Source organism: Myotis lucifugus, unplaced genomic scaffold (genome assembly GCF_000147115.1).
Source record: "Myotis lucifugus unplaced genomic scaffold, Myoluc2.0 scaffold_109, whole genome shotgun sequence".
Classification (NCBI taxonomy): Eukaryota; Metazoa; Chordata; class Mammalia; order Chiroptera; family Vespertilionidae; genus Myotis; species Myotis lucifugus.
The window spans coordinates 1,590,097-1,608,174 of record NW_005871157.1 but is presented as its reverse complement, the minus strand read 5'-3'; the positions used below and the strand labels follow the sequence as shown (position 1 = coordinate 1,608,174).

The 18,078-nt window shown below is 44.1% G+C and overlaps 1 protein-coding gene and 1 pseudogene across 9 annotated transcripts in view; both read right to left on the bottom strand.

The window, feature by feature from the left end:
• MGA (MGA, MAX dimerization protein) overlaps positions 1-18,078 on the bottom strand; it is a 100,324-nt gene that overhangs the window by 47,729 nt on the left and 34,517 nt on the right. For all 9 annotated transcript variants that reach the window (XM_014459459.2, XM_023757493.1, XM_023757495.1 and 6 more), the window contains 4 exons: positions 14,366-14,497; positions 14,041-14,145; positions 11,028-11,686; positions 8,847-9,192 (listed from right to left, as the gene is read on the bottom strand). In XM_014459459.2, the coding sequence (XP_014314945.1) occupies positions 8,847-9,192; positions 11,028-11,686; positions 14,041-14,145; positions 14,366-14,497 (1,242 nt within the window). The remainder of the gene's footprint in view (positions 1-8,846; positions 9,193-11,027; positions 11,687-14,040; positions 14,146-14,365; positions 14,498-18,078) is intronic.
• Positions 11,895-11,993, bottom strand: LOC111826900 (annotated as a pseudogene).

Sequence of the window (18,078 nt, the reverse complement as noted above, 5' to 3'; positions counted from 1 at the left end):
GATAAAGGATGAAATTCCAGAATACACAGAGAACTCCTAAAACTCAACAGAAGAAAACCAACCCATTTCAAATGACTTTGTCCACATGAGCAACATTCAAATATATAGAGAATTTTTATAAGTTTATTTGAGCCAAACTGGTAACATATACTGACAGTAAGCTCTCAAAAGCTCTAGAGCAGCGGTTCTCAACCTTGGCTGCACATTAGAATCACCTGGGAATCTTTTTAAAATCCTGATTTCTGGGCCTCATCCTCTGGAAATTCTCTTTCTTTGTTATGGGGTGGGGCCACAACATTAGTAACAAAGAAACAGAATTTCCGGAGGATGAGGCCCAGAAGTCAGGATTTTAAAGATTCCCAGGTGATTCTAATGTGCAGCCAAGGTTGAGAACCACTGCTCTAGAGAATGACAGTTTGCAGCTTACTTTAAACATTAGAATCAAAGGAGAAGACTTAAGGAACATGAATGAAATCCAATGCTAGTAGATTAAGTAGGTGGGAGAAAGCACGACAGGGAATTCTCCAGGAATGGATAAGATGCAAAATGGAGAAACACATACTTCATTTACATTGGTGGATACAGGATTGTTAATATCATTTACAGCACATAGAGATGGTAGGCAGCAAACAAGGTAATAATGAGGGCTTCTATGATCTGGTGGTGTATACTCTGGTGCTGGTAGTTGTGCCTTTGAGGGGTATGAAAAGAAAAACAATCTTGACTTTTCAAATATATGTTATCCTAGGTGCATAAGAACAATGGATAAAGTTCACTTAAAAACTCATCTTTGCTAAGAAAGCTATAGGCCTAGTAGGACGTGACTGCCCACTATGACATGCCCAGTTAGGATTTTGTGATCAGACCACACTGTGTGGTTACATTTGATCAATTAGTTGTTATATACCAACTAGAGGCCCAGTGCATGAAATTTGTACACTCAGGGAGGGCCCTCAGCCCTGCCTGCACCCTCTCGCAGTCCAGGAGCCCTCGGGGGATGTCCAACTGACAGCTTAGGCCCACTCTCTACAGGGAGCAGGCCTAAGCTGGCATTCGGAAATCCTTATCGCTGCAACGGAGGCGGGAGAGGCTCCTGCCACTGCCGCTGCACTTACCAGCTGTGAGCCAGCTTCTGGCTGAGCAGCGCTCCCCCTGTGGGAGTGCACTGTCCACCAGGGGGCAGCTCCTGTGTTGAGCATCTTCCCCCTGGTGATCAGTGCATGTCATAGCAACCGGTCATTCTGCCATTCGGTTGACTTGCATATTAGCCTTTTATTATATAGGATAACAAACCACCAGAAAGAGAAATTAAGAATACTAACTCATTCACAATTCCAAAATATCTAAGGAACTCATACAACTAAACACACACAAAAATAATAACAATAATAATGCAACTTAAAAATGGACCTATGACCCTAATAGACCTTTCTCCAAAGAGGACCTACAAATGGGCAACAGACATAGGAAAAGATGCTCAATATCTAATTATTCAGGGATATAAAAGTTAAAACCACAAATAGATAGCACCTCACACCTGTCAGAATGTATCATCAATAAATCAACAACTGAATGTTGGCAAGATATGGCAAAAAGGGAAACCTTGTGCACTGTTGGTGGGATTACAAATTGGTGCAACCACTATGTAAAACAGTGTGGAGGTTCCTCAAAAAATTAAAAATAAAAATAGAACTACCATATGACCCAGCAACCCCAATTCTGGGTATTTATCCAAAGAAATCCAAAACACCAATTAAAAAAGTTGTATGTATCCCTATGTTCATTAAAGCATTACTTACAATAACCAATATATAGAAGCAACCTAAGTGTTCACTGACTGAATACTGGATAAAGAAGAGGTGGTATGGTATATTACTCAGCCATAACACAGAATATAATCTCCCATTAGCGACAACATGGATGGACCTAGAGGGTATTTTGCTAACAGAAATAAGTCAAAGACAAATACCATATGATTTCACTTATATGTGGAATTGAAAAAGCAAACAGACAAAAAAGGAATAAACCTACAGAGAACAAATTGATGGTTGCCAGATGGGAAGGGATTGGGGGGGGGGGGAGGGAAAAAGGGGAATTAAGAAGCACAAATTGGCAGTTATAAAACAGTCACAGAGATAAAGTACAGCATAGGGAATGTAATCTACACTAATAAAAGAGAAACATGCAAATTAACCATCACTCCGCTATACCCACCAGCCATTCAGGAGCAAGTATGCAAATTAACCCAACTAAGATGGCGGCGGCCATGGAGCTGGAGCGAGCAGGAGGCTTGGGTTGCCCCCCGGCGATGGAGCAAGCCAAGCTTCCCGCCTGCCCTGGCCAGCCCTGGGCTCTGCTCAAGGCTACAAAGTTTTAATTATAGAAGATAAATAAATCCCAGATACCTGCTTCCAGCCTGCCCTGGCCTCCCTCAAGGAGGTGCTGAAAAAAACGAAAAGAAAAAAAGGAGAGGCTGGGAGCTTGGGTCGCCGGGGGGCATGGCCAGCCTGAAAACGGCCATCAGCCCCTCACCCAGGCTGGCCAGGCATCCCAGCGGGACCCCCTCCCACCCTGAAGGGGCTGTGGGCAGCCTGAAAACAGCCCTCAGCCCCTCACCCAGGCTTGCCAGGCACCCTAGCGGGACCGCCCCCCCACCCTGAAGGGGCTGTGGGCAGCCTGAAAACAGCCCTCAGCCCCTCACCCAGGCTGGCCACACCCCCATGGGGTGAGGGTCCCCGCTGGGAGGCTTGGCCAGACTGCAAACAGCCATCAGCCCCTCACCCAGGCTGGCCAGGCACCCCAGTGGGACCCCCACCCTGATCCGGGACACCCTTCAGGGCAAACCAGCCAGCCCCCACCCATGCTCCAGGCCTCTATCTATACTAATAAAAGGGTAATATGCTAATTAGACGGGGAGACCTTCCAGACGTTCTTCTGGACAAAGCCATGGTGGCGGGGCCGAGGTAGAGGCGGTTAGAGGCCAAGAGGGGAGGGCAGTTGTGGGTGATCAGGCCAGAATGGGACAGCAGTTGTGGGTGATCAGGGTGATGGGGCGCGGGGCCATTGGGGGTAAGCAGACCAGCAGGGGGCCAGTTGGGGGCAAGCAGGCCATCAGTGGGGATCAGTTGGAGGTTATCAGGACAGCGAGGGGGGGGGCCAATTTGGAGTGAGCAGGCCAGCAGGGGAGCAGTTGGGGGTGAGCAGGCCAGTGGGGAGGGAAAGTGGGAGCAAGCAGGCCGGCGGGGGCACATTTGGGGGCAAGCAGGCCAGCAGGCAGAGTGGTTAGGGGCAATCAGGCAGGCAGGCAGGCAGGTGAGTGGTTAGGAGCCAGCAGTCCTGGATTGTGAGAGGGATGTCCGACTGCCAGTTTAGGCCTGATCCCTGTAAACCGGCAGTAGGACATCCTTCGAGGGGTCCCAGATTGGAGAGGGTACAGGCTGGGCTGAGGGATACCCCCACCCCATGCACGAATTTCATGCACCGGGCCACTAGTGTGTATGTATGTGTATATATATATATATATATATATATATATAAAAGCCAAGCAACCAAATGGTGGAATGACCAGAACGACCAGTGGCTATGACAAGCACTGTGGCGCCAACCGGCCCAATCAGGGGCGAGGCCAGCCAGCCAACCAACCAACAACCAGAGCCCCTCCCCACTGCCAGCCCTCCCCCCCAATTGGCCCCCACCCACTCCAATCACTGAAGTGTGACCTGAATGATGAGAGATCTGGAGGAAAACTGCTCACGGTCTGGACCGTCAGTCAGGTGCCCAGGAGAGGTGCCCAGCACAACCACCATCTCCCCCCATCCCCAGCATCCCCAATCAGCCCCCCCCACCCCAATACAGTCAGGTGTCCAGGAGAGATTCCCAGCACAACCACCATCTTCCTGCGTTCTTGCTCCACTGCTTACTACCAAAGAGGGCAATCATATCACCCCACAGCCTCTCTTTAGAGGGTTTGTCAGCAGGGAACTAAACCACATTACCTGTCTAGGGAGAGGCTTAGAAACGGAAGCTGTAAGTGTCCCTGACACTAAAGTGCCTTTGAAGCTTCAACTCAGCTGAAAGCCAACAGCAAAAGAGCATATACCCTGCAAAGATCTTTGACACTAATAACTCAACCTGGCCGGCCCCGCCCCCAATCACCCCACCCCGACCCCAATCAGGACGGGCAGCCGGATTCCAGCCATGCACAACGGCCTGGCTGGAGATTTGGGCCATCTCACCCAGTCCAGATTGGGGCAATGGGGGCCGGCCGGCCAGCCAGCTGTGGGCGAGGGGGGGGGGGCCCCCCACAGGAGGTTGGCTGTGGAGCGCACTGACCACCAGGGGGACGCTCCTGAGTTGAGTGTCAGCCCCCTGGTCGTCAGTGCCCATCATAGCTGTCATCCGGTCCTAACGGTCACAGAGATATATAGATATATGGTGTCAAGTGTGTACTAGACTTAATGGGGTGATCACTTTGTAAATTACATAAATGTCTAATCACTATATTATACACCTAAAATTAATATACTGTTGTATGTCAACTGTAACTGAAAAAATAAAAAATAAATGATTTTTAAAAGACAATTTACAGAAGAAATATCCTATCTAATAAAAGAGAAACATGGTAATTAGCGTACATCCGCTACCCTTCCCATTGGCTAATCAGCAAGATATGCAAATTAACTGCCAGCCAAGATGGCGGTCGGCAGCCAGGCAGCTTGAAGCGAACATGAGGCTTGCTTGCTTCAGTGACGGAGGAAACCAACGTTCCCCGCCTGCCTTGCTGGCCTCTGAGCTTGCAGTTTGAAACATTGTTACAAATATAGAAGCTAAACAAAACCCCAGAAACCTGCTTTCAGCCCGCCGGAATCTCAGAGCTGGAGCTGATACTGTGTTTCGATTATAGAACCCAAACAAACCAGATACCTATCAGCAACAGAGGCCTCAGAGCTGGAGCCGAGCTAAAGCTGGCCCAGAATAAAAAAAAAAAAAAAAAAAAAAAAAGCCGAAACCGGTTTGGCTCAGTGGATAGAGCATCGGCCTGCGGACTGAAAGGTCCCAGGTTCGATTCCGGTCAAGGGCGTGTACCTTGGTTGCGGGCACATCCCCAGTGGGAGATGTGCAGGAGGCAACCAGCCAGCCCCCACCCATGCACATCGATGTTTCTAGCTCTCTATCTCTCTCCCTTCCTCTCTGTAAAAAATCAATAAAATATATTTAAAAAAAAAAAAAAAAAAAAAAAAAAGAAAGGAGCAGTTGAGAGCTTCAGTCACCCGCCAGCCTGAAAACAGCCTCAGCCCCTCACCCAGACTGGCCAGGCACCCCAGTGGGGACCCCCACCCTGATCCAGGACACCCTTCAGGGCAAACCAGCCAGCCCCCACCCATGCACCAGGCCTCTATCCTATATAGTAAAAGGGTAATATGCCACCCAGCACCGGGATCAGCGGAGGAGCGAGGCCTCCCAGCACCGGGATCAGCGGAGCCGAGAGGCCTCCCGGCACCGGGATCAGCGTGACAGGGGGCAGCACCCAAACCCCCTGATCGCCCTGCGGCTCTGTGTGTGACAGGGGGCGGGGCCACAACCTCCCTATCCGCCCTGCTCTGTTCATGACAGGGGAAGGCGCCCCAACCCCCTGATCGGCCCTGCTCTGTGTGTGACGGTACAGCGTCCCAACCCCCCGCCACGGGCCCTGCTCTGTGTGTGACGGGGTAGAGCCATAACCTCCCCATCGGCCCTGCCCTGAGTGTGACAGTGGCGGCGCCCCAACCTCCTGATCTGCCCTGCTCTGTGCGTGACAGGGGGGAGCTCCCCAACCCCCTGATCGGCCCTGCTCTGTGCGTGACAGGGTATGGAGCCCCAACCCCCCTGATGGGCCCTGCTCTGTGAGTGACAGGGGGCAGCGCCCCAACCCCCTGATGGCCCCTGCTCTGTGCGTGACAGGGGGTGGTGCCACAACCTCCCCATCGACCCTGCCTTGAGTGTGACAGGGGGCGGTGCCCCAACCCCCCAATCGACCCTGCCTTGAGTGTGACAGGGGGCGGTGCCCCAACCCCCCAATCGGCCCTACCCTGAGCGTGACTGAAGGTGGCATCGCAACCTCCCGATCCGCCCTGCTCTGTGCATGACAGCGGGCGGCGCCCCAACTCCCCAATCGGCCCTGCTCTGAGCCCAACCAGGGGCTGCACCTAGGGATTGGGCCTGCCCTCTGCCACCCAGGAGCAGGCCTAAGCCAGCAGGTCATTATCTCCCGAGAGGTCCCAGACTGCAAGAGGGCACAGGCCGGGCTGAGGAACCCCTCCCCCTCCCCCCCCGAGTGCACAAATTTTTGTGCACCGGGCCTCTAGTAAAATCATAATAAGAGCTCAGCCGGTGTGGCTCTGTGGTTGAGTATCAACCTCTGAACTAGGAGGTCAGGGTTCAATTCCCAGTCAGGGCATATGCCCAGGTTGCGGGCTGGATCCCCAGTGTGGGGCATGCAAGAGGCAGCTAATCAATAATTCTCTCTCATCATTGATGTTTCTATCTCTCTCTTTTCTCCCTCTCCCTTCCTCTCTGAAATCAATAAAAATTAATTTTTAAAAAATCATAAGATATCAATTTCTGTCTATCAATTTGAATATCCAATGTTAAGAGTATAGAATTGGCACTATCTAAATATTGGTAAATATGTGATTGGTACAACTCTAGTAGCATCTATTAATGTTTAAAGTGCACTCACTGTCTCAGGAATTCCACTTTTAATAGTTTATCCTGAACATGGATGCTCATCACTGTACTATCTATAATAAAGAAAGCCCAAAAAGGCTAAATGTCCAACAAAAAAGACTGTAATAACATGAAATTAAAATTATAACATAGATCTACACGTGCTAATATGGAAAGTAGAATATTTCATTATATTAACTTTCTAAAAATTATGATACTACATATACAGTAGTACCATTTCTATTAAAATATATATATATGTATGCACACAAGTGGGTTAACAGAAAATCTGGAAAGAACATACATCGAAATATCACCCACCCACTCTGATTGGAACAAATACATGGCAAGCAGTAGCAAATGTAAATATAAACTGCCAATAAAGGAATATTAATCCCCTAATCAACTAATTTAAAAGAAACTTTTAAATTATATAAAATTTCTTTTTTCAAATTTAAACAAAATAAAATTATATAGTAGAAAGGAAAAATCAAGAATGAAATATGTAACTTCATCTACATGATAGTTTATCAAAAAGGAATAAGCTTTTAAAAGAGTGTAACAACGCTCAAGTTAGTTATGCCCACTCTATTCCCAAATCTCCAATCTCCTGGTTCATGCCTCAAACCACGACTGGAAAGTCTTGTTGCAAATTTCTTCTTTTAGAAAATAAAATGTATTAGTTAACTTGATTATGGTTATTTCACAATGTATACATATGCCAAATCATCATGTTGTACACTTTACGTACGATTTTATTTGTCAACAAGAGGCCCGGTGCACGAAAATTCATGCACTGGGGGGGAAGGGGGTGTCTCCTCACCCCGGCCTGCCCCCTCTCACAGTCCGGGAGCCCTCAGGGGATGTCCTACTGATGGCTTAGGCCCGATTCTCATGGGAAGAGGGCCTAAACCGCAGTCTGGCCTCCCTCTGCGGGAGGCGACTGGCCAATCAGGGGAAGGCACCACCCCTATCACCCCCTCACTGCTGTTGCCTCTGGTCTCCCTCTGCGGGAGGCGACCAGGCCGATCAGGGGAAGGCGCCGCCCCCATTATCCCACTGCTACCACCACAGCCAGCTGCCATGGCTGCAAAGCCTGAGCCCCGGGCCTTGCAGCCGCCGCCATGGCTGCCTGCCCTTAGTCCTCACAGCGCGGCTGCGGCTGCCTGCCTTCGGCCCTTGCAGCCACTGTGGCTTTGTCCGGAAGGACCTCTGGAAGATGTCGGCTCTAATTAGCATATTACCCTCTTATTAATATAGATTAAACCTAAATAAAGCTGAGGGAGAGAATATAATAAATTGTACTGATCATCTGTATATTAAAAAAACACTGGGGTTGAGGTTCTCAGAAAAAGACACAGAAAAATAAAGTGTCAAAGGCATTCTGGGAGTCCACATAAAAGAATGATTCAAATTTCAAATTTAGCACACAAAAAAGTCATCTTCAAAAGAAAATTGTCATTGTAGCACACAATGCCATACAGAAAGAGCATTTAAGGATGGTAAGAATTTCTCAAAAAAAATATTTTTAATATATTTTATTGATTTTTTTACAGAGAGGAAGGGAGAGGGATAGAGAGTTAGAAACATCGATGAGAGAGAAATATCAATCAGCTGCCTCCTGCACTCCCCCCACTGGGGCTGTGCCCACAACCAAGGTACATGCCCTTGACAGGAATCAAACCCGGGATCCTTCAGTCCGCAGGCTGACGCTCTATTCACTGAGCCAAACCAGTTAGGGCTCTCAAAATTCTTATTAGATCATAGATCAGTATTAAAGTAAGAAATACTGCCCACACCAGTTTGGCTCAGTGGATAGAGCGTTGGCCCGTGGACTGAAGGGTGCCAGGTTCGATTCCGGTCAAGGGCATGTACCTTGGTTGCGGGCACATCCCCATTGGGGGGCGTGCAGGAGTCAGCTGATTGATGTTTCTCTCTCATCGATGTTTCTAACTCTCTATCCCTCGCCCTCTCCCTTCCTCTCTGTAAAAAATCAATAAAATATACTTAAAAAATAAATAAATAAAATCTAGGCATCTCATATAAAAAAAAAGAAATACTAATACTGCTTGAAATAGGTTTTCAAATAACCACACTTTTCTAAAAAAATAAACTATAGTGTTTTAAGTCTTACTACTCACTGTATTCCAGCTTCTTTCTCTTCTTTTTCTCTTTCAATTGTTCTTCCTCCTCCTTGACTCCCTCCACTTCTTCCCTTTGCTCGTCTCCCAAAGTATCATAACATACTGCATCACGATGAGCAGTCTTCCTCTGGAAATGCTTAGTTTTGGATCCCCCTTTTACAAGTACAACTTTTCTTTTCAAACAAGTGCAGCCAAACATGCAGTCTGGTCGGCGGCAGTGAGCAGGCTGGCGCTTCTCCAAAGCTAGACTGGAACATATGCAACCCAATCGACAGAAGTCATTGTTGCAAGGAGGTGCCCGCTTCCTTATGATTGTGTGGATGGGTTTAGTTTTGAGAGATGCCTAAAGTAAAAGCAGAAAATTGTAAATCTACTAAATCATCCCCCAAGACCACCACCAACCTACAGTCATATGTTGGTCTGCCTTCTTCTCTGTCTCTGAGCACTCAGTACTACGAGCACAAGATTAGGGCAGATTCAAATGACAGAACATGAATTTAACAGAACTCAGAGCAATCTCCCATTCTAATGCATAGCTCAGGCAAGCAAGAGAATATTTTAATTAATTATGAGCCAAAATATCAACAAAGATGAAGTTATCCTCAATAGAAATCACACATAATGTTGTAGGTCAGAGGTTGACAACATAAGGCACAAGGACCAAATCCAGCTTGTTTCATAAATAAAGTTTCATTGGAACACAACCAGACTTATTCATTTAAATAATGTCCATGGCATTACAACAGCAGGGTTGAGAAACTGCAACAGAGTGCATGGCCCACAAAACCTAAAATATTTACTGTCTTTTTTATAGAAAGTTTGTGGACCCCTAATCTATGGTAATTCATAAAAAAGGAATAACAACATACATGCATAAAAGTCTTTAGAAATGATTAATAATAAAGGACACTTTCTCTATTTAGTTCCAACATCTAATATCTTCAACTCTAGAATAGTCACAGAATTTAAAAATGGAAGATACAGAAATTTCATGACAAGAAAATTATCTTCATTTTGTTGGGTCATTTTACATTAATAGAAGCTAAGATAGGTGAAGCAATAACAAATGAAAATTCTTAATATAAAATTTTAGCCCGGGCTGGTGTGGTTCAGTTGGTTGGAGCGTCATCCCATGCACCAAAGGATTATGGTTTTGATTCCCGATCAGAGCACATACCCAGGCTTCAGGTTTGATCCCTAGTCGGCGCACATACAGGAGGTAACCGATCAATGTTTCTCTCTCTCCCCGCCCCCCTTCCTCTGTTTCTAAAATCAATAAAAAACATATCCTAGCCGAAACCGGTTTGGCTCAGAGGATAGAGCGTCGGCCTGCAGACTGAAAGGTCCCAGGTTCGATTCCGGTCAAGGGCATATACCTGGGTTGCGGGCACATCCCCAGTGGGAGATGTGCAGGAGGCAGCTGATCGATGTTTCTCTCTCATCGATGTTTCTAACTATCTCTCTCCCTTCCTCTCTGTAAAAAATCAATAAAATATATTTAAAAAAACAAAAAAGCAAACATATCCTCGCCCTAACCGGTTTGGCTCAGTGGATAGAGCGTCGGCCTGCGGACTCAAGGGTCCCAGGTTCAATTCGGTCAGGGGCATGTACCTTGGTTGCGGGCACATTCCCAGTGGGAAGTGTGCAGGAGGCAGCTGATCGGTGTTTCTCTCTCATCGATGTTTCTAACTCTCTATCCCTCTCCCTTCCTCTCTGTAAAAAATCAATAAAATATATTTTTAAGAAAATATCCTCAAATGAGGAATAAAACATATATGTTTTTTAAGACAAAAGCTTTTTCTGCATAGGTTTATAAAATTTTTGGACTTGGGGGGGATTTAGTACCTTTTAAGCAGAATTTTCAAAGCTATTTTAACAAGATCAGCAAAAATACTTGCCCACACACTGGAGAATAAAATTAGAGACTTTCAGAATGGCCCGCTGCCTTTATACAGAAAAGGAGTATTATTCAAAAACACAAACATACTGTTTCCCTCTGCAACAAAAGGGATCTACACATAGTTATCTAGTTGATGAAGAACAAAAGTGGAAGACACCTCCTTAATTGTCACTAAACTAACTAAATGTCCAATCCTCCTGCTAAAAAACCCCATTCCCCTTATTAACCTAATTTTTTATAGCCAAGAATATGCTTCTGGAAAACAACAGATAACTTACTTGAGCCGTAAGCAGAGTTGTTAAAGATACATCTGCTCGCTCTTCAGTGATATAGGTCCTTGGTTTTCCTTCCCAAAGTGCACAGTCTTCCAGGTCCATTAGCTTCACTTGAGACTTAGACAAGCCTGGAGGGCGAGTTCCCTGTTGCTGCTGCTGCTGGTGGTGTGTCTGCCGCAAATTAATTTGCTTTGGGAATGTATTTTCATCTAAAGTTGGCACAACGAAGTTATTCACCTGATTTTCTGAGACGGTGCCTGAAGAATTCTTGGTAACCTTATCTCCTGGAACAGTATGAGTGTTCTTCTGCTTTAGTGAAACAGGGTATGGCAAAATAGATTTATAAGATGATTTACTTCGGCCACTGTAAGTTGCCTGTTTGTTTTGAGACTTTGCCTTTCGAGATGCAGGGGGTACAGAATGAGGCTTTATAGAATAAGAGGTAGAAGGGGAAATGGTTGATTGCTTCTTTAGTACACTATCAAGTGTTCGTACATAGCTAGTACTCTTAGTGGGAAGCTGGTATACGACAGGAGATGTGGGAGCATTAGAAGAGAAACCCATGCTTGTTTCCATCAGCTTGCCTTCGTTTTCCAAGTATTCATCCAGCTTATCACTGCAGAAAGCAGAACGGTTTTTCAGTGGACCTTCTGAAATTCCACCTAGAAATAAGAAGACAGAGAAACTTGAAGAAATCTAGAACAGATCTTTAGATCTCTAAAAAAATACACAAAGAAAGGCCAGGAGTCCCTCCTCAGAAGAAAAAGATATAATACAAAACCAAGTAAAGAGATTAAATGTCACACACTAATTATATTAAAATCAAATCTCTAAAATTATTTCAATTCATATATTTAGCATTAATTTTTTAAAAATATGGAACACTTCATGAATCTGTGTGTCATCCTTTGCACAGGGACCATGCTAATCTTCTCTGTATCATTCCAATTTTAGTATATGTGCTGCCACCAAATGGAAGCGAGCACTATTTAGCATTTTTGAGAAGTGCTAACAATAGTAATAATTAGCACTAAGATACGAGTTTACAAACTTTCAATTTATGACCTTAGTATAGAAACCATACTTAAATAAAAAATTAAGGGCAAAAAAATATATATACTTAAATCACACCTCAACAGAATGCCAAGAGATTATTAAAGAGATTGCAGTACCTGGACTATGATATAAATTGCAAGGGAAGCCCTAGCTAACGTAGCTCAGTGGTTAGACTGTCAGACTGAGCACTGAAAGGTCACCAGTTCGATTCCAGTCAAGAGCATGTACCTGGGTTTCAGGTTTGATCCCCAGCCCTGGTTGAGGTGTGTGCAGAAGGCAACCAATCGATGTCTCCCTCACATCGATGTTTCTCTCCACCCCACACCTCCTCCTCTCTAAAAATCAATGGAAAAAATATCCTCAAGTGAGGATTAAAAAAAGAAAATACAGCCCGGCTGGCATGGGTCAGTGGTTGAGTGTTCGACCTATGAATCAGGAGGTCACAGTTCAATTCTGGGTCAGGACACATGCCCAGGTTACAAGCTCAATCCCCAGTGTGGAGCGTGCAAGAGGCAGCCGATCACTGATTCTCTCTCATCGTTGATGTTTCTATCTCTCTTTTATCTCCCTCTCCCTTCCTCTCTGAAATCAGTAAAAATGTATTTTTTTAAAAAACAGAATCTTTCCTTATAAAAAAAAATATACAAAGGAAGAAGGCTCAAAAAAAGGAATAGCCCCAGACGGTGTGGCTTAAAGGTTAGAGCATCAGCCCAAGTACCGAAGAGTAGCTGGTTTAATTCCTGGTCAAGGGCTCGCAGCTGTGTTGAGGGTTTGATCCCCAACCCCAGTCGGGCTGCATGCGGGAAGCAACTAATCAATATGTCTCTCTCATGTAGATGCTTCTCTCTCTCTCCCCCCCACCCCGCAACATTCTCTCTAAAACATCAATGGAAAATATAGCCTTGAGTGAGAATGAATCCCACCCAAAAAAAGAGTAAAAATTGAATTTTTTTAAAAAAATATATATTTTATTGATTTCTTAGAGAGGATGGAAGAGGGATAGAGAGTTAGAAACATTGATGAGAAGGAAACATAGATCAGCTGCCTCCTGCACACCCCCTACTGGGAATGTGCCCGCAACCAAGGTACATGCCCTTGACCAACCAAGGTACATGCCCTTGACTGGAATTGAACCTGGGACCCTTTAGTCCGCAGGTCAATGCTTTATCCACCGAGCCAAACCGATTAGGGCCAAAAATTGACTTTTTAAAGAATGAAAAAGCAAGTTTAGTAGAGAGCACTATTATAGCACTATAAAAAGATTCAAAGATGAGAAAAACTATTTTGAACAAATAAATTTATCTGGTTAGAGTGTAAACTGCCAACAAGTGAATTGGGAAAAGAAAATCAATAGGGATACACTCAAAATGTTTGGATTAAAAGTTTACTTTGAAGTATAATGCTATTAGGAATCACTATACACTCTGAAGTATACAGTTCTGAAATAATGCTCGAGAATGATGCTTTTTATAACTCCAGGAACAACAGAAATAAAGAGCAGTTTTAAAAGGCTGCAAGAATTATTTAAGCCTGATGTGGTTAGGGACTGATCCCCAGGACCAGAGCCATGGGAACAAGGAGAATAAACAAGTATCAGCAAGACAATTATTTCCAGTTTATTTTAAAGCATGAAAAGAGATGAAGAAAAACAACCAAGACTTACTTTTAACAAAGGCTGTGGTTGCATATTTCAGAACATATTTGTAATTTTTTAAAAAGCTGATTACCGCCTTAACCGGTTTGGCTCAGTGGATAGAGCGTCGACCTGAAGACTGAAGGGTCCCAGGTTCGATTCCAGTCAAGGGCATGTACCTTGGTTGCGGGCACATTCCCAGTAGGGGGCGTGCAGGAGGCAGCTGATCAATGTTTCTCTCTCATCGATGTTTCTAACTCTCTATCCCTCTCCCTTCCTCTCTGTAAAAAAATCAATAAAATATTTTTTTTTTTAAAAACTGATTACCTTCATTCCTAGATGCAGAAGCTCCATGAAACTTTCCCCTCCATCCCTTTATCTTGGTGAAGTCATTGGTCTTTCCTGTTCTAGATACAAAGGGAAATCCAGCATCTATAAAAGAAAAAGTAAAAGAGATGAAAAATCCTAGTAAATCAATATTTAATATCTAATTAATTATTAAGGCTTTATCTGAAATTTATAAATCATTAAGACTATGCCACTAGATAAAAGATCTATCCTAAACTATCCGAAACGTACTTTGTCTCTAACAAAGGTAGCTTTTCATTTATATTCACAAATTTGTTTGACTTCATAAATGTGATGCACTCACCAGGAGAAGCAGGGTTGGTTCCTGTAAGGTTCCAGAAAGGAAAGCTAGTGGCTGGAGCCAAAGGTAGCTGTACTCCCAAGTATTTAAGATCAATGCTCATTGTAGGATCCACTGAATTCAATTTTAAGCCCACTACAAGAAAAAAAGGACCACAAATCATATTGGGAGTTTTTAACCATCGGTAGGGAGGGGAGTGGGGGGATAAAGAAGATAGTGCAGAGTAAAATAATGAAATAAAAATTTTAAATGGCAAAGAGACTTTAAGGTGACCCCATGATCCTCACCTCCTGGTATTATATATTTGTATAATCCTCCTCCCTCCTTGAGTATAGGCAGAGCCTCTGATTTGTTTCCAAGCAATGGAATGTGCCAAACGGATGGGATATACATGATTATTTATATGTAATAATATAAGAATAAATGTATCACCCATTTTGCTAGAACTGCAAGAATATAAATTCTGCCAACAACCTCAGGAAAACTGGAAAAATCCCTCCCCAGTCAAACCTCTAATGAGAAACCAGGCCTAACTTTTGATTATAATCTTGTGAGACCCTAAGCAGAGGACCCTGTTAAGCCATGCCAGACTTCTGACCCACTGAAACTATGAGATAGTAAACATATTGTTTTAAAGTGCTAAGTTTGTGGTAATTTGCTAAGCAACAATAGATAACTAATACACAAATATAGCAGAATTCAGATCTTTTGTGCTTTTAACCTTTTATGTTCCAGAGACTTTCTAGGACCTCTAATACAAACTTGCCATAGACTGAGCTTATTCCCTGTTTATGGCTACTAATCCTCTAGTTATTATTAATTATATTTATGGTTAATTTAGTCTATTAATATTATGACTTATTTGTAGGTTAAGAGGCAATCTTTTGGGAAAGTAGTTATTTTATGTATACTTTTACTTTTGTTTTGCTTAACAATTTACATCTAAGATTTGTCCATGTTGACAGATTTATCTCTCAATCATTTATTTTCACTGTTATACACTATTCCAGACTATAAATATACTCCAATTTATTCACCATTCTTCTGTCAATGAGATAGTTTCCTATTTTTAACTATTATAAACAATGCTACAGTATAATTGTATATCATCTACAACAGCGGTTCTCAACCTGTGGGTCACGACCCCTTTGGGGGTCGAACCACCCTTTCATAGGGGTCGCCTAAGACCATCGGAAAACACATATTACATATTGTTTTTGTGATTAATCACTATGCTTTAATTATGTTCAATTTGTAACAATGAAATTGGGGGTCACCACAGCATGAGGAACTGTATTAAAGGGTTGCAGCATTAGGAAGGTTGAGAACCACTGATCTACAAGGATGTACATCACACATGTGACCATGTATGAAAGCTTTTCTCTAATGTATTTAGCTTTTCCTTATGCCATTTAACCAGAAAAAGAGATGCTATATAATAGCATAAGTTGGTCTTTCAATTGTATTGAATGTTGTGTTTGGCATATTAGTGTCTGCCCAATATATTTTTAACACCCTTCCTATACAGCTGCTCCTTTTCCCCACTATAACTCTTACCTCTTTAAGACAGGTATTAGAAAAACTACTTTCTAACTTCTCTTCTTTAAAAAATATATTTTTACTGATTTGAGAAAGGGAGAAAGAGAGAAATAAAAACATCAATGATAAGAGTGTATCACTAATCGGCTGCCTTCTGCACACCCTCTATTGGAGATCAGCATGCAACCTGGGCATGTGCCCTGACTGGGAACCGAACCAATGACCTTCTGGATCATAGGTCGACATTCAACCACTCAGCCATGCTGGCTGGGCCTTTCCAACTTCTCTTGCAGTTTACGTGCAGACATGAGACATGGGTTTTGCTAATCAGATGCATCCATAAAAGACTTCAATTTAGAAGAGAGCACCATAAGGAAAGAAAAACTGTGTAGAATTATGTAAATGAGAGTGACAGTTTTTGGCCAAAGTCAGAACTTTTAGAGATAAAAGTAACCAAGATCCTAGCTATAGTATACTGTGTTCAGTGTCCACATTGACAATGGTGGTGACTGTCCAATGTTGTGAGACTGCTTGTATGAGCAGATTGGGAATGTAATTTGAGTATTTTTCTTGACTACATTAACATTGGTACAATCTGTTTCTCGGAAAACCGGCAAGGGGAGAAACCAAGATGGCGGCATAGGTTAACGCTGGAGTTTGCTGCCTCGAACAACCACTTCAAAAATACAACTAAAAGAACCACAGGAAGGCTGGCTGAGTGGAAGTTCTACAACTAGGAGGAACCGAGAATCAGAGGAGGCGCAGTGCTGAAGTAAAATACTAAGGTGCGGAGTGCGCACAGCGCCGGCTGGTGGCTGAGGGCGCGGTTGTCTGTTTCAATCCGGAGGGAACCTCAGATTCTGAGCTCCAGATCCGGGCGAGTCTCTAGGGACCCAGACTCAAACGGGAGAAGCGGGACTGTCTGGCTTCGGTCCCTCCGAGGTTTGCAGCGGTTGCTGGGACAGAGAGGCAGAGCCACTGGGGACGGACTGAGAGCAGCCATAACTGCTCCCTCCTCTGCCCTGTTGATCCCGTGGGACCCGCCCCGCCAAGCCCTGCACAGAGCCATTTGCCGGATAGCCTCAGGCAAAGGCTAGATTAGCACCTCCCTAGAGGACAGAAGTTCTCCCACTGCAAACACAGCTGATTCTCACACCCAGTTGGCCTGGAGGTCAAGTAGTAATTACCTACAACAATCAAGGCTTGACTACAACAAGACTGTGCACAGAGACCACAAGGAGGTGCACCAAGAGTGTCTACCTCAGGTAATTGGGACACTTAACATGGAAAGCCACTCTATCGACACAGCGAAGCATAAAAAAATGCCAAGACAAAGAAACAGGCCACAAAGGACAGAACCGGAGGAAAGCAGGCTACTGGATATAGAATTCAAAACCACACTTTTGAGGTCTCTCAAGAGGCTTCTAGAGTCTGTCGATAAACTTGATGAGATGTACAGGAAATCTAATGAGACCCTCGATGGTGTGATAAAGGACCAACTAGAAAGTAAGCATACACTGACTGAAATAAAGAATATTATACAGACTCCCAACAGCAGACCAGAGGAGCGCAAGAATCAAGTCAAAGATTTGAAATGCGAGGAAGCAAAAAACACCCAACCGGAAAAGCAAAATGAAAAAAGAATCCGAAAATACGAAGATAGTGTAAGGAGTCTCTGGGACAGCTACAAGCGTACCAACATCAGAATTATAGGGGTGGCAGAAGATGAGAGAGAGCAAGATATTGAAAACCTATTTGAAGAAATAATGGCAGAAAACTTCCCCTACTTGGTGAAAGAAATAGATTTACAAGTCCAGAAAGCACAGAGAACCCCAAACAAAAGGAATCCAAAGAGGACCACACCAAGACACATCATAATTAAAATGCCAAGAGCAAAAGACAAAGAGAGAATCTTAAAAGCAGCAAGAGAAAGAAACTCAGTTACCTACAAGGGAATATCCATACGACTGTCAGCTGATTTCTCAACAGAAACTTTTCAGGCCAGAAGGGAGTGGCAAGAAATATTCAAAGTGATGAATACCAAGAACCTATAACCAAGATTACTTTATCCAGCAAAGCTATCATTCAGAATTGAAGGTCAGATAAAGAGCTTCACAGATAAGGAAAAGCTAAAGGAGTTCATCACCACCAAACCAGTATTATATGAAATGCTGAAA